General features: G+C 39.1%; 2 protein-coding genes across 3 annotated transcripts; one reads left to right on the top strand and one right to left on the bottom strand.

Annotated features, from left to right (window-relative positions):
• Positions 1-6284: 6284 nt before the first annotated feature.
• On the top strand, positions 6285-9273 carry LOC122077435 (probable galactinol--sucrose galactosyltransferase 6). 2 transcript variants are annotated; one of them, XM_042643379.1, is made up of 4 exons: positions 6285-6492; positions 6593-6648; positions 6733-7001; positions 7093-9273. In XM_042643379.1, the coding sequence occupies exons 1-4, from the start codon at positions 6351-6353 to the stop codon at positions 9152-9154; spliced, it is 2529 nt and encodes an 842-aa protein (XP_042499313.1). In that variant the 5' UTR covers positions 6285-6350; the 3' UTR covers positions 9155-9273. The 2 variants fall into 2 exon arrangements, with proteins under 2 accessions (XP_042499313.1, XP_042499314.1); XM_042643380.1 differs by having other exon boundaries at positions 6358-6492; positions 6609-6648.
• A 1592-nt stretch (positions 9274-10865) lies between these two features.
• Positions 10866-16464, bottom strand: LOC122076557 (zinc finger BED domain-containing protein RICESLEEPER 2-like). Its single transcript, XM_042641918.1, has 2 exons — positions 16271-16464; positions 10866-13023 (listed from the first exon to the last, which is right to left on the bottom strand). The coding sequence occupies exon 2, from the start codon at positions 13007-13009 to the stop codon at positions 10991-10993; it is 2019 nt and encodes a 672-aa protein (XP_042497852.1). The 5' UTR covers positions 13010-13023; positions 16271-16464; the 3' UTR covers positions 10866-10990.
• Between the last annotated feature and the right edge of the window lie 687 nt (positions 16465-17151).

Below are 17151 nucleotides of genomic sequence, written 5' to 3'. Positions count from 1 at the left end.
GTGGTTAATTTTGGGAAAAAAGAAACTACAAAAGAAGGGAAGAGCGAAATGACTACCCCGCCCCCTGTAAAAAAATAGAAATCCCACCAATGTTGATGCTTTCACATGTGCTCTCATTGGTCCATATCTCCCCTGGTATTGATAAACACTGCCAACCCCACTTATCCTAGGAACCAGGACACCCACCAGTATGAAGCATCATAGAGACCTAGAGGGCTAATCCATTTCATGAAATGATGACCATTTAAATTATTCAACCCCTTTAATATAGTTGGAGTACTATGAAGGCCCAATGCCACCTTTGCAAAATAAAATAATAATAATAATATGTATTTTTTCCTCATTCTCCGCAACAAGAAATTGGTAGTAACACCAAGACAAAACTGGTCAGGATCTATGATATGAAGCTCCTAATCCTCTAGGTTAATGCCCCTTTTTCAAATCAATGCAATCTATCCAAATCCATATTGTAGTTATGATGAGAACAATTTCAGGCTAGGACTCCAAGTCCAAGGAGGAATGATGATATGATCTTCCAAAAAAGGGTTTGCAGTGATTCCTCACAGATTATATTTTTGTAATCTAATGTATCCTTAATACCCATATGTTCTAAGCTCCAAATCTTTTTCCATAATAAAAATGAATATCTTAAACACTAGAACTATACCTTGCTTCAAGTGAAGATGGCAAATAAAACTAGCTAATTCAGAGAACACCCTACAACAGTCTATAAAAGAATTCATGACGAAAAATCAGTGAAAAAATGAGGACATATCAGTGTTCAAAACACAGTCGAATTATTTGGTTTCTGCTGTCTTGAGTATGTTGCTGACTTGGATGAGTATTCCATTTTTTTCCAGTTCTCTCCTTGTTGAGATGTTGGAGTTATAGAAGTATTGTCCAACATCGGTTCCCACTATTGCAGGGTCTAGGAGGGGCAAGTGCACATAGCCTTACCACTTGTTTCACAAGAGAGGTTGTTTCCAAGTTTCAAACATGTGACCATGTTGCAATTGTAAAACTTATCCGTTGCACCACTGGCTAGCCCATTTAAGACCTTAAATGTGTCTTAATATATCATTGTGCCATCTCTACTTAAGTCTTTAAGGTTTTGGGTTGGACCTCCAAATGATATTTCGGGGCTTTAGGTCCATTTGTTGTCCTCCTTAAATGTATATCTTTGTGTATGTGGGGGAGAGTGTTGAATTATTGGGAGTTGTGTAGATATTATAGCCACACATCTATTATATGGGACCTTGAATTGAATGTGTTTTAATATATTTGGGCCATCTCAACCTAATATGCCTTAAAGGTTTTGGGTTGGAGTCTTTGGACCACTAAGTGATATTTTGTTGGCTTTTCCACTCTATTTAACATTCCTTGAAAGAAACTACACGATTTTGAGGAGAAATTAGTCTAAACTAAACTAATCTCAACAAATTTAAGAAAAGAGAACACAAGATGAACGTAGGTGTTGGAAGTATGTTCATCAAATCAATTAATGAAGAGTTTATTTTTGTTTATATTGCATGAGATTAACGGGTTTTTTCACAATGTGTTTACCAACTTAATTAATAAATAATTCATCTATAATCATTATCAAACAATAAAAAAATGCTACCATCTATTGGTTCTTGTGTTGGAAGTGTATTCATCAAAACAATTAATAAAGAGTATATTTTGGATGAACTCTTTATACAAATAATTTTTTTTGGGGAGAGGGATAGGTATGCCGTCGATATCAAGTATGCTAGCGGATAGCACCAATAGGAACACATGATGGAGTATTATTCAAGAAGGATATGAGGGTCATTTCAGAAAAGGAAAGAGAGAGATAGACACAATGTGTGCTAGCATACTTGTTATCAGCAGCATACCCAACTTTTTTTTTTTTTTATCATTTTTAATACAAGAACTTTAACAATAAAAATTACTTAAGCATAGAATTTGACTGACTTTAAGAATTTTGGACCCACCATTGACGTAATCAACATTTTCAAAGGTAATTTGGTATTTTTATAGAACACTTGAATATTTTGAGATGATTCAAAACAACAGTTAGGAGTTACAAAATACTTCCAAAGTTATAAAATAAAGTCTATATAATATCCAATGGCTTATGATCATCATTGATCAGGACGCCTCCAAAGTGACAAAATATGGTGTCTATGGTGAGGGGATTGTTCCCATAATAGATATTGGAGGAGATACAACTGAAATGGATGCGTATGAGAACAGTGCTATGAGTACAGGTTACCTGGGGCTGCCCACCATCCATTTTCTTAGTATTCTGTTTTATAGAAAATTTTTATTTTTCTTTTAAATTCACAAGATGGTGACATATGTCCATCATGGTCGTTGATTTTTTTATCAGCTGAATCAGACTTCGGATAAGATGACTCTATCTTGCCCAATCGAAATTAGTCTATAGCCCTATGTCCCACCCAGAAAAAACTTGTCATTTAAATCTAGTTATGAATTGAATCCACAGAGTCAGTCTATGAAGATCCAATTATAAGACAAATACAGAAAAATAAAGTAACTTGTATCATGATTCATGACTCCATCTTAATTCTGCCAAAAGAGTTGTTGAAGAATTTGGAAGTTTGTCACAATACAGTGTTCTACTTCTGCATAACCCGGTTCATGCAATCATGCCTAGGTTAAATGTACCTATCTTTCTAAAGAATCAGAATAAAAAAAATCAAGAACAAATTAATAAAAAAAAATTATTTTTATTTTAATGAATAATCTTGTGAGCTTCACACAAACAGAATAAAGATAGATATGGAAATTTTTATTAATGGGAAAATGGATATAGAATTAGGATAATATGGGAAAAGGCTATCTGTTTGGGAGTATGTTTAGTTTCTACTTCAGTGTGGGATCAATGGGAGTGCACCTGAAGCATTAATACGGTAGACATCCTTTTATGAGATCTTAGGTGATAATTTCACCTCTCTCTATGTGTTACATAGTTATTTTTCCTGGTTAATATACAACATACCAAAATCTTTGATATGGATATTGAGAGAACTCAACCCTATAAATAAATTATAAGGTGAAGGAACTCAATACGATATCAATCAACATCCACGTCCACATCAAATCCCTTTAGTAAAAGATGTAGAATCAAATCTCCATATGACTGATCCTCACCATGGTCACACTTGATCAGGTAACCCTTTTTAAGGGGCTCCACTTTTGCTCCAAGATTGCAGTCCTTTTCTAGTGGTTTCACATTGACTCTAATACGCCACATAAGTTTGTGACTGAGGATCGATTACTATGATACCATATATACAAATCTTAGGAGAATTTAACCACATAAATCACTTACGAGATAAGGAAATCCAAGACCATATCAATTATCCACTCATACCAAATCCTTTTCGTAATCAATGTGGGATCGTAACAATCTCAAATCTCTTTCTGGCCTTTTCCAAAACATTTGGTCTCCTCTCACTCCTTCAGTCCTTCATCGGCATCTTGTGTCTCTCACCATAACATTCTTGATAGATACTATGGCTCCGTTTGGTAAATGGAGTTCCGTCTTCCCAGTTTCATTCCATTTTACAAAAAAAAAAAACCAATAAAAATCTGAAGTTTTGAAACACTATTTTTTCGTTTAAAAACTGCGTTTTGACACAGAAACTGAAATTTTCGTTTTTGACATGAAATGACGTTTCTGGAACAGAAACGATACCAAACGAGCCATATATCTCACGATGCATAAATTACTTTCTAAATTTTACTTTGAGAAGAAGATTTCTATAAAAGAATGTGACTCTTGTACCCCAGACATGTAAAGGACAAAATGACCAATTCACCTTTAATGAAATAAAAAACTAACATCCATGTAAATACTACTCTGTGCCTTCACACACGCGTAGTTACATCACTGGCCCCAAGGAAACAGTACTTCCCGTTTCTTTTTACCCTTTTTTAAACTCACGTTATTATCGTGCGATTTGGTCCCTCCGTAGTTTACACGACCTCGTTTCGCGACAAGTCATCTAGAACTTAGGAAACCGAGCCATGACTTTTTTACCCGTCGTACGGCTCATATCACGTGCATCACCTAGGAAAACGTGAAAGAAAAAGGCTAGAATCTCGTGTACGTAAATGTCGTCTGTGTATGCTAAATGGTCAAAGATATTTTTGGTAATGCTATTTTTATTGTCAGTGTAAATATGTTTAATCCTACACTTGTCCAGTGACGGTTGGATTAGCATCCCTAAACATCATGATTGGTCCATCCCTAGTCTGAATCAAGTACATCATATTTCGGGTTCAACTGGCAAGCAAAATAGATTAAAATTCCTAGCAAGATATCAGAATTAGCGAAATGATTCTGTTTCGCCACGGATCCAAATAGAATAAAGTTTAGGCTATGTTTTGTTGCCAATAAATTAAAATTTTTTTTCTTCTAAGGATAAAGATAAACATTTATATCAATTACTGAAACTGTTATGAAACTGTTATGGTGAGAGTGAAGATATCAATCAGTCCAATTATGATTACTCCATCTTGTTCTAATTGATTTATATTTTGATAAAGTGTAAATAAAAAGCGAACCGGATAGAAATCAGGAAAATCGAAATCATTTTGCATTCGATCCAATTTTGTCATTTATATTCAGTTTTATTATCCGATTCACATTTGGTTTTTTCATGTTGGTCCGATTCCGGTTCCGGTTCCGGTTCCAATTCCAATTCCGTACTGGATTGATTGTAGCCTTGTAGGGGCGTTGTCCTTGTTTGTTTGAAAAGACAGGGTCGTTAACAGGAAGTGGGGTGATGAATGATGGATTATCCCAATTCCCAAACACTTCCCACCTGCCCAAACGCAAGATTTCCAACAAAACGGCCAGAGTTGGTTCTTGTGTGGTACCATTATTCTCGTGTCAGTTGTGTGGCATTTGTTGGGTATGAAAGGTGGGGCAGGATTTTCTAAAAGATAGCGTGGTTTTTACATCAATGTAAAGCTCAATAGGAATATACGGGAAAGTATTAATAGTGGTAGAATTTTTTCTGTATTTATAGGGTAAATTGATTATCTCACATTTTCATGTGCCATTATCAAGTCGTTTCTGTGCAGTTATCATGTCGCTTCTTAAGGTTCTTTTTCTTGGATTTTGTTTTTATTGGGTGGTCATTTTGTCTAGGTGCATCAATTGGCCGAGCCTAGTCGGGACTATGTCTTCGGATAGTGATCTATCTATTTAAGGAATGAGTTGATCTCGTATTAGGCTTAGTTGGGTTCTGGGCTTTAATCAGATTTCTCATAATTGAACAAATCGAGTCTTAAACGGGATAATGTACCAATAAAGTCTTAAACGGTCTTTACTTTTCTTAGATTTAAGGTACTTTAATATATTTTATTATATCGTCAATAATTTTGAAAAGATATTACACTAAATTAATTCAATAATTGTTAAAAATATCAATATATATCCTATTCTATCAACAAAAAAAATCAAAATATAAATATGAACGATCGGACTAAATATCAGACCGAGTCAAGCTTATAGACTGGTCGGAGAGATCGGGAGACCTATCAGGCTTACCCTTGCACCGTGTACTACCTATTTATAGACCCAACATGTTTAATAATCAATATAAAAAATTTTTAAAAGATCAAGCTCAATTAATCCAATCGGTATGGGTTTGAGATTGACACGCCTAATTTTGCACCTCCTAAATGACATACCATTAGCCTGGATATTGATACAATGACCACACAAGCTGAGATGATTCTCTTCCCCTCCTCTGAATGCAAATCATTCTTTTATTTTTTAGAACCCTATCCACATAAAAGGATTTACATAGTAGGACCCACAGTTTCATCATCGTATAATCCCCGTTTTGGATATTTCAACCATCAAAGGCTCTGATTACTTTAATAATTAAAATCATTCAACCTTGACTGTAATACTTTTAGAAAGTAATAATTAATAATTGTGATAATGGGTTAAGAACCCTTGCACCAAAAGAAAGAAAGGCAAAAAAAGGCCAGGACACGGCGGCGCCACGTGTGCGAATCTGTAGGATTACACCGAAAGAGACGTAACAGATGTGCAGGTTTTCTCAGTAAACGTGAGATACACAGAGACGTAACCGGTTTATCAACGTGGATCCACGTCATCAATCAAATATTTTAGTTGCCCAGGAAACGTGGAATTGACAGGACGTGTATCCATCGTGTCAACATAATCTTCCGTCAAAGTTGACAGTGGGGCCCGCATCGCCGTTAGATATTTTGCTCTTCTGATAGAAGATCGAGACTCGACACACGTAAACTCTTAGAGAGAAAATATCAACAGAGATCAGATAGAGAGAAATACAGAAATGAAGAGCGAGATATGTTACAGTTCTCGATTGATCTGTATAAATTCGTTCCAGAGAATCCGGTTCCTCTCATCCAATTCGATATCGTTCAAGTCTTCTCTCACCAGTGTCTCAAGTCTACCAAGAAAGCTTTCTCTTTCTGGTATTGCATTTCTTCTTTTTATCTTCTCTGCAACAATTTAGTGTCTTCGATGTTCTTAATTTGGGCTTCTTTTGTTGATGGGTTTGTTCCTTTGTCTCATATTCTTTGTTTATTAGATATCCTTCGAAGCGAGGCTTCTCATTGCGGGCCCGGAAGGTAGGAATTTGAGATCTCTTCTCTACTTTCCCTGTTCTTCTGTAGTTGGAAAAATCTGTTCTTGAATTATTTGCATTATCACAGACCAGCGAGCTAGGCTCTCTGTTTGTTGGAAAAGAAGAAAGAAAAGAGAAAAAAGAACAAAATCAGAAGGAGAAAGAGATGACGATCACTCCGGCGGTTAGAATCGCCGACCGAAAGCTTCTTGTGAAGGAGCGCACAATCCTCACCGGTGTTCCGGACAATGTTATCTCGTCCTCAGCCGCAACTGAAGCCCCTGTTGAAGGTATCTTCATCGGCGCCTCTTTTAACGAAAGCAGTAATCGACATGTGGTGTCTCTCGGCACGCTCAGGTACTCAAATTGTTCATAAATTTCTTTAGAAATTATTAAAGGGATCATTCCCCTTTTCTTTTCATTGATGGGTATCTGAAATTTTCTGCAGAGATGTTCGATTCATGGCTTGTTTCCGATTCAAGCTATGGTGGATGGCACAGAAAATGGGCGATCAAGGGAGAGACATTCCTCTTGAGACCCAATTCCTTCTAGTCGAAACCAAAGAGGGATCTCACCTCGAATCAAACAATCTCGACGAAGAGAATCAGATCGTGTACACCGTCTTCCTTCCTCTGATTGAAGGCTCCTTCCGCTCTTCTCTCCAAGGAAACCCCCAAGACGAGCTCCAGATCTGCTTTGAAAGCGGCGACAACGACATAAAAGCCTCCCAATTCACCCACTCCCTGCTCGTCTGTGCAGGAACAGACCCTTTCGTCACCATAACCGACGCAATCAGGGCCGTCAAAAACCAAATCAAGACATTCCGTCAACGCTCTGAGAAGAAGCTCCCCAGAATCGTTGACTACTTCGGTTGGTGCACCTGGGACGCGTTCTACGAAGAAGTGAACCAAGAAGGGGTAGAAGCTGGCCTCGAGAGCCTTGCCGCTGGCGGTACTCCACCGAAGTTCGTCATCATCGACGACGGTTGGCAGTCCGTAGGTGGGGATCCACAACATGACGAGAATAAATCACAGCCGTTGCAAAGGTTGACTGGGATCAAAGAAAACACTAAATTCCAAAACAAAGATGATCCGACGGTGGGGATTAAGAGTATCGTGAACATAGCCAAACATAAGTACGGTCTCAAGTACGTGTACGTCTGGCACGCCATCACCGGTTACTGGGGAGGAGTCCGACCCGGCGTGGAGGGCATGGAAGAATACGGTTCGAAGATGCAATACCCGGCGGTCTCACCCGGGGTTTTATCAAACGAACCGGGTTGGAAAACCGACATATTGGCGGTTCAAGGACTTGGTCTCGTTAACCCAAAAAATGTGTACAAGTTCTATAACGAGCTTCATGGGTACTTGGCTTCGGCCGGGATCGACGGAGTTAAGGTGGACGTTCAATGCATCTTAGAGACCCTTGGGGCTTGTTTGGGTGGAAGGGTTGAGCTGACGCGTCAGTACCATCAAGCCCTTGATGCTTCAATCTCACGTAACTTCCCCGACAACGGAATCATCGCTTGTATGAGCCACAATACTGATGCACTCTACAATTCCAAACAGACGGCTGTGGTGAGAGCATCGGATGATTTTTACCCGCGTGATCCAGTGTCACACACAATCCATATAGCTGCAGTAGCATACAATAGTGTCTTCCTAGGCGAGTTCATGGTACCGGATTGGGACATGTTCCATTCGCAACACCCGGCCGCTGATTACCATGGTTCGGCCCGGTCGATCAGTGGTGGACCGGTCTATGTTAGTGATAGGCCAGGGAACCACAACTTTGAGCTTTTGAAGAAGCTTGTGTTGCCGGATGGTTCGATCCTTCGAGCCAGGTTACCCGGTCGACCCACTAAGGACTGTTTGTTTTCGGACCCGGCTCGTGATGGGGTCAGCTTGTTGAAGATATGGAACATGAACAAGTACACTGGGGTGATTGGAGTGTATAATTGTCAAGGAGCGGCGTGGAGCAGTGTAGAGAAGAAGACCATTTTCCATCCTACCGGGACGGACGCTTTGACTGGTTACGTGAGAGGACGGGACGTTCACCTTATCGCTGAGGCTTCCACTGATACTAACTGGAACGGTGATTGCGTGGTTTACTGTCACCGTGACGGTGACCTGGTGACGCTACCTTATAATGCGTCAATGCCGGTGACGCTGAAGGTGTTGGAGCACGAGATATTTACGGTGTCGCCGGTGAAGGTGATGGCGGCCGGCGAAGTGAGGTTTGCGCCGCTGGGGCTGATCGATATGTTTAATGGTGGTGGTGCAATTGAAGGGTTGAGGTATGAAGTGAAGGGGGAAGGGAATATGGTTTTGATGGAGGTGAAGGGTTGTGGTAGGTTTGGTTGTTACTCGTCTGTGAAACCGAGGAGTTGCAGTGTGGGTTCAAGCATTGTTGACTTTTCTTATGATTCTTCTAATGGGCTATTGAGTCTAAACTTGGATTATTTGGCTGGGGAGGGCCTGAAGTTCCACATTGTTGAGGTTGAGTTCTAATTTGATTAGTTGTAGTTTAAATTGTTACTGTTTATTCCACGATTGAAAAGAAGATAGGTGAGGTAGATGTATTGCTGTGAGATTCCAATAAATAATTATTGTACATCTTTTTCACTCTATTATTCTCTCTCCATGATACTATCATGATCATATTCAAGACAAAAAAAGAAAAAAAGAAAAAAAAAAAGAAAAGAAAAAAAGACATATATCTGTACCACATTAGTCCCTCTTTGGTGAGCAATCATTCCCTACCTCACTGGTGCCTCTTAGTCATCTAAATCCTCATCGTATCTTTGAAAAAAAAAAAAAAATAGAGGATTTTGTAAAAAACAACATATCCCTTATATAATAAAAGCATAAATAGAAGTGGATTTTTTCGTTTCATGAGAAATGAGATGGCTCCACTGTGTTGAGCGTAACAGTCACAATTCCTTCTCTCAAAAAAGAAACCCTATTTTTGTAGTTTTTATGATGCACTTGAAGCTTATCGGCAGAAAATAATAAATATAGATATTCGTTTGTGGCTCTGGCGGCTAGATCAAAGGGTTATTGCCTCAGGTGAGGTTCGCATTGTAGTATGAATGGTTTGGGTATTTACCATGAAATTATAATTTTTCTACTTCAAAATTTCACTAATTTTTCTAAGTAATTCACTAAATAGTTTTTTGCCAAGAATTAAAATTGATTCGATATTTCTCTTTTTTTCTCTTTTTCACAAGCATGAGTAGGCAATCGTCAAAATGTTGGGAAAGTCATCCTTGGCATAAGCTCTAGTTGATCTCTGTTTTGGCATTCCCATATGCTCCCTAATTCCTATTCATCAATTAGGAATAATTTTAAGAACAGAAAATATGTTTGATTGCATTGATTGAAAATAATTTCCTTTTGAAACCACCCAAATACCTATAATGCACACCATAAACCCATTTCTTCCCGAGAGTACACAAGGTCCTTAGAGTTTATCTTTGGATGGATTCTATCTGTATAGATCAGATACGGAAGGAGGATCCATTAATAGTAGTTGTTGAAAATTCTATCTGTATAGATCAACTATACGGTAGGAGAATCTCATACCTGATCCGCTCTATAAGAAAAAAAACCCATTGCTGGAGAAAGACAATGGAAGAGAGAAAAAGTGGAGTGGACATTAAATGGTCATTATCATGATTACATACCCTTTGGTTGCTGAAAGGAAATTTTGGCCAAAAACAGAGATTAGCTCTGCTCCTTTTGTTTGTGTGTGGGGCTTGAGAGAGTTTGCAATTAACCGATAAGAGAAAGCTAGTGATAATTGGTAACACGAAATAAGCCCATACCTGTTCGTGTTGGGTGACTCCAATAAGAACAATCTCCTTGAAATCTGACAATGGACTTTAGTCAATTCAAGGACTCCAACCATCAGCTAAGCTTGACCTCAGTAGAGTTTGGTAGCTGCAACCTCCTCCTCTCCTCTCTTCCTTACAAGGCTACAACTCTCTTCTCTAAGAAGGTCTTCATTTTAACCCTGATCACTTCCAACTCTTCAAGACTTTCAAGCAGCCCCAGCTCAGCTTTATTTGTTCCAAGGGAAGCTGCAGATTCTCAGCTTGGCACAGATTTTTTCAGGCTGAGCTTTCTTTGTCACTATCAGTTAGCTGAAATAGTGCATAGGCAGGCCTGGAATTCTCACTGAGCCTGTATGAACAAGGTCAAGCCCAAGATTTCAAACACATGAAGTTAATATGACAACTACACTATTGAGCCTACAAGTCTGAAAGATGTGAACACTCCAAAAACCACCACCTAAGATACATTAGAACTACAGAAGTGAAAAAAAAAAGAAGAATACAAGAAGTACTAGAATTCCATTTTCACAATTGCTTTTGACATCTCTGTGGATCCAGCCTCCTCAAGCCAATCCTTGGCACAAATAAGTGCCTCCAGTGTCTCTGGTCGCAGGGAAGCCCGGTGGGAGTCGAGCACCTTCTGGCCAACATCAAATACATCATCAATACCAACCGTGGACACAGGGATCGATAAAATATCACGAGCCATCCTTGAGAGTGTAGGATACTTAAGGTTGTTCAGTTTCCACCAACCCAGTATATCGAACTCCTGTATCCGAGGAACCAGGGACTCTTCCAGGTACTGATCCAGCTCCGACTTTGTCTGTTGGCTCGCAGATATCTCAGAGATATAGACATCAAAATCCAGAAGTCCATCGTTAGCGGCAAGAAGTGTTCCTCCTGGAGATGTCTCCCCCTTGGGGGGGCTGGAAATCCCATGCTCCGCATAAGTTGGTGTAAGTGGAAGAGGTTGTGCTACATATTCAAGGAAAAGTTCATGAATGCCCTCGTCTATAATCTTGATGTATGTGCTGGCATCATCCCCGTAAATCTTTGAGAAGCTGAACTCCACAAGCTTCATCTTGAAACGCGGATCCATAACAACAGCAAAGGCCAAGGCCAGGCAGCAGTCTTTCCAATATTTATCAAGCTTCTCTTGCATTGGCCTGGCAAGGTTGCTGATAAAGGGATCCTGGCTCACAGCTGCATGTGTCAGCTCTAAATGGATTTTCCATACCTCATGGAAGAACATACTGGCAGTTGCGTATGTGGTAGATGTTAAGATGCTAGCTTCATCGTATAGAAGCTTCAAGTATGTGCACAGAGTCTCAACCTGTTTCCAGTCATCCATCGAGGGGGCTTCCTTGTATTCTGGATCCGACGTGTCCAAGCAAGAAAACACTTCCTTCAACTCCAAGGCAGCCACCAGCATGAGATACGTTGTGTTCCATTTTGTTTGGTCATCAAGAAAAAGGGTCTTAGTGCTAGGGACCTGAAGTTGTTGTTTGAGATCAATAAACTTCTCTTCATGAGTTTCTGATGTCTTCACAAACTTGACACTTGAACGGACCTTGTTGACAGTTTCACGCACTGCTGCTAGTGCATCTTGTGCAAGGCTGCTTAAAACATGGGCATAGCAATGCCCAATTAATAGCTGGCCATTGAGCATAAGTGGGTTCTTGATGGAGAAAAAAGCTCTGAGATCTCCAGTTGCTTCATCGTTCGAGAAGTGCTGATCAACAGTAATGGTAAATAACTTGCTCTCCAAACTCCAATCAGAAAGGAAAGACACTACAGCTTGAGTTAAGGCATTGCCAGAGTCGGGATTTGGTACCATAATGACATTAAGTATTAGCCTATGCAATTTCCAGTCTGCGTCAATATACTGTCCCCTAACCAGAACATAGCCAAGGTTTTGATTTGATATCCACATGTCTAAAGCAAGGCTGATGCGTCCAGGCATTCCTCCCAGAACCTTTTGAAGGCTTTGCTTCTCCCTTAAGTAAATGGCCACACAATCCCCTTGGACTGTGCTGAAGCTTAGCATATTGAACCGAGGTTGAAGATTATGCACGAAAGCTACAAATCCTGGATGTTCTACAATGTCAAGCGGGTACTCATGCATGATGATCATCTTAGCAATCTCCTGGCGGCAGGTGTCCTGATCAAACGGGAAAAATGGTGAACCAGGACTTGCTCTACGTCTTTTTGGAGGAGGATCAGTAGCACTCCCAGTTTTGGTCCCTGGGGAATATGGGGTCAGTTGATTCTTCTCCTGGTTACGGCGGGTTACTGGACAGGTCCCCATGGCTATGTGCCGTTTGAGGTGGCTGGTTCCCGCCAGTTTTGACCCAGTACTATATGCAAATGTCTGTTTGCACTGCTTGCAGCAAGCCCTTGTACATCCAGGGCCCACAGGTTCAATAGTAAAGTGTTCCCATACTATGGACTTCTTCCTCCGTCGCTTATTGTTGTTAAGTGGTGTTTCTCCACTAACAACCAGCTCATTATTTTCACCATTGGCCGACATTTGGAAGTCTAGCCCTGATCGAGAAAAACACAATGTTAGAAAGGTCATTGGTAAATCCACTATTCAAAGTACGCAGGTCATCACCGAGTACATATATGTATAATCTGCACATAATCAGGCATGTCATAGGGTTGTGATTCAAATATCTAATAGATCTTAAAGGATACAAAATTAATACAAGCAGAGGTTGCCAACCAATTGAATTACCATGCTCAATTTGGTGAATAAGATCTCCCATAAAAATTATAGGAAATAGAATTCTGACAGAAAGATGGTCAAATCATTAGGGAACACTAAAAAAGATGAGTCCGAGGATACTCCCCTCTTTTCTCAACAGACTTGATTGAACTCGGGATCAGAGAAAACCTACAGCAACCTGAAACTCCACGGATTTCTTTAGAGTGCTTAGTTCTGACGGCAAGAGGGTTAAGATGTGAAGTTAGTTTCTTAGTATCACTCATAAAAGAGTTCTGAGTGTAGATACACAAAATCAATAGGCTGTATGAGCAGGGAATTGCCACTCTGGAAGCTCTGTCACATCCATTTCCACATCAGTTGGCCAACAAACCATGCTGACTGCCCAGAGTAGAATTGGAAGAGGCAAAGATTTCCAAAATATGTGATTTTTTTATTCAATATACTTGGGAATCTTGGTACCAGAGGTAACTTTCGTTGATTTTCTTCTATTTTACCAATTAAAAGAAGAAAACAATGGCCAAAATGAAGACCAAACATGAGCGACGGCGAATCAAAAGAGAGTTGCAGAAATATCAGGACTGGGCCCAACTGATTCCAATTTGAATTGGCAATTCACCCCGATCTGATTCCTCAAAGGTATAATTACAACATCTTCAGTGGTGGCGAGCAAAAAAATTACATAAGTTTTTTCTTTTGGTATTACGACTATCCAATTTATATTGCTTTTGTAAAGAAAGTTCACTTGGTTAACTGGTTCCAATTTAAAGATCAGTGCATTAATGATGTGGGTATCCTTGGAAGTTAAAAAACATCTTTCTTACGTCGTGTTGTAACTTTTTAGAATGCTAAGCACCCAATGAAAAGTTTCTAACTGTGTATCTTTGAGATAAGACCAAAAGCAGATAACCAGTTAAAAAATTAAGAGATGAAGGGAAATAACCAAAAGCAAGTGATAAGTAATGAGGAAATGCCTAGACGTTGCACTAACGGCAGCAAACAATTGGAGCTCCTATGACAAAGTAAGAATAATGTTTCTTCTCTATTCCCCCTGGCCCCCCTAATGGCAAGAAGCAACATAGGAGTTGTAGCATACAGCCAAAATCAAATAGTGGATCGTTGATAAGTACAATTCAACATAGATAACATGCATGCAGCCAGCTCAGACATATCAAGCACAGGTCTTCAAAGGAACATCCACTAATATAACGAAAGCAGTTAGAAAGAACAGCTGGGACCTGGGATGTCAAACAGAAACAAAACGGCTTCTGCCATGCACAATAGGATCTGGGAAGATCAAATCCATTGGCTATTTTTATTATAATTTATTTGTTTAATTTTTGTTTATGAGTGAATGTATCTCTATGTTTTTCTTTGGGGAGGGAGGGGGTGGGGGAGAATCAATCTGGTAGATATAATGGAATAATGATATTAATGCGATAAATTCAGATATATAAGCCTTTTTAAACTTAGATGGATATAGTGGGTTTTTTATGTGTTTTATTTATAGCCATTCAAAAGGTTATAAAATGTTGTAATTCTCCCAAACAAGCAAATTTTGGGCTTTGGCTGGGTAAAGCTCAAACCCACCCTAAAGTCAAATCGGCGCTGCCTTGGCTTGCGTAGCTGCCTGATGTCCACTTCTAACCATATTTCTGTTGTTACAATCTTATCATTAAGCTGCTATTGGTTATATTACGGCTTCATCTGGTTTGAAAAAACAGCGTGTACTAAAGAAAAGGAAGCATACAGCTGCAAGGAGGGTGAGATTTTGAAAAGGGGGGGGGGGGAGTTTTCTGCATTTATAACTATTTGGAAAGGTTTTCATTTCCTCACAAATATTGTCAGGATATACAGTAGTCAAAATGATAGAAACTCAGGGTACTATCAAAAGTGTCTTGACTTCAGAAGGTGATTTCCTGTTGAAAACACAATTGGATGTGGTAAAAAAATGACAAAATTATTTTCCATCCCAGCAAATTTTTACATTTCTTAGCCACGAAGAACTTTGTTATTCCATTTCTGTTTCCATATTAAATGAATCAAACACAAAGAAAAAAAAAAAAAAAAATGAAGAAATAACAGATAGAAATTCAAGGAATTAACCATATAATGTCTAAACTTTTTTCCATCAAAATCTAGTAATAACTATAATAGCTTACTTTACATGAAACAGTGAATGGGATCAGGGTAGCCTAGATGACTTCCTGTAATAGATGTCAATGTGTTTATCTGAATTAGATAACCAATAAATCAAAATTTACAGTGACATCTATAAGAAAATAAAATTGTAAATTGGACAAAGTGGCTGAAAAGGACCAATAGGCAATAGCCAATGTGCCTCAAGGTTCATACAAAATTGGATCACTATAATTGATAACATTGTATGACTTCAAAGTTTGCTTCCCTGAAGACACAATCCCATCCTATGACATCATCATAAGGCCCAGCTCACATTGACTTGGGCTGGGCCTTCATGACTTCTGGGCCCATTGCCCATTGCTCAGGTCCTACATTTATACCTCTGGCTAGACCGGTTGGAAAACCATATATTGAGCCGATCTGGCTCGACCGCAAGAAGCTCCGCCAGGGCATACAGTTACAGCCCACTGATAAAGCCCAAGCCTGGGTAGATCGGGTTCTGACTAGGGCTTCTGCAGATCGTGATTGCTTTACTCCTATGGGCTAAAATCATTAAAAGAACCCATCGACGAGCTCAGATGGTGTGTTAATTGTTTGATCTGAACTCGAATTTGAAAATCCACAATATTCCTCAAAGTCATCAACAGTTACTGAAAATTAGGGCTATAAAATCCAATCTTTTTACCAAATATACCGGAGAAACCAAATTCATGTTCCTGTAATCGTCGCTACTACTTAAGAAAATCAGATCAAACAAACAAATAAACAGAAATATAACCAATTTCAGCTGAGATAATCACGAACACGATCAGAACAAACAGAAAGATCCATGTTTCAAACATGAAAACCAAAACCATATCATAAATAAGCTCAGTAAAAGGGAAAGAAAGAAGAAAGAGATAAAGATGAGGCTAGAATTCTCACTTGAACCGAAACTTCTAGAGGATATGCGCGGTTTTTGAGATCGATCAGTAGATCGGAAGCTCAGAATAAGCTCCGACGCAAAGCGAGATCTAGGGTTTCGCAGAGAAGGAGACGTCGGAGGAAGAGAGAGAGAGAGAGAGAGAGAGAGTGTTAATGGGCTTGAGCCTAGAAACCTAATGGACCCAAAGCTATAACTATGATAAGGCCACAAGGGAAAGAAGGGTTTGGAGAAAAAAAACTTTATTGGATTTGGACTTGAGGTCCATCATCATATATATCTCTAATGCCTAATGGATCATAAACAACACACCTCTACCATCCGTACATGTAGCCCACCAACTCTTAACTCAAAACTCTGGACAATTCCATGGGTGGGGGATGTAGAGGCCTGGGGGCCCACCTATTTGAGTACGCTATGTTTTTTTTTTTTTTTTTTTCTTTAAAGGAAAAATCTTATAAAATAGTATTTTCAGTCTAGAAAATTAGAAATAAATAACAAAAACTTCATTTCTTTTTTTTTGCAAAAAGAAAGTAAGAAGGTAGAAGAGCCATGCATGTTAATGATAGAAAATGCCTCTTAGAATCGAACAATATATCTTGAATTTTTGGTATATTATTTTTGCCTTATTAGGGATAATGGCGATATACTATTAGAAACTATAGAAGTTTTCTCGATATATTAAATCAAATTGAATGAAATCAAAAGTAAAAGAAAGAAGATTTAATGGAGAATAAAATCTAAGAAGAAAATAAACTTTTTGGAGCGGGTAAAGCTTAGGCGAGAGGGAGCTCAAGTTGCAAAACTGTAAATGGTTTCTTGCTATAAACTTCTAAGTCTCTGTTACGCTTAATAGGACACCCTTAATTTGCTACAGGGCCTA

Source organism: Macadamia integrifolia, chromosome 4 (assembly GCF_013358625.1).
Source record: "Macadamia integrifolia cultivar HAES 741 chromosome 4, SCU_Mint_v3, whole genome shotgun sequence".
In the NCBI taxonomy this organism is placed as follows: Eukaryota; Viridiplantae; Streptophyta; class Magnoliopsida; order Proteales; family Proteaceae; genus Macadamia; species Macadamia integrifolia.
The sequence above is the reverse complement of the archived record's forward strand: the minus strand, read 5'-3'. Positions and strand labels throughout refer to the sequence as shown.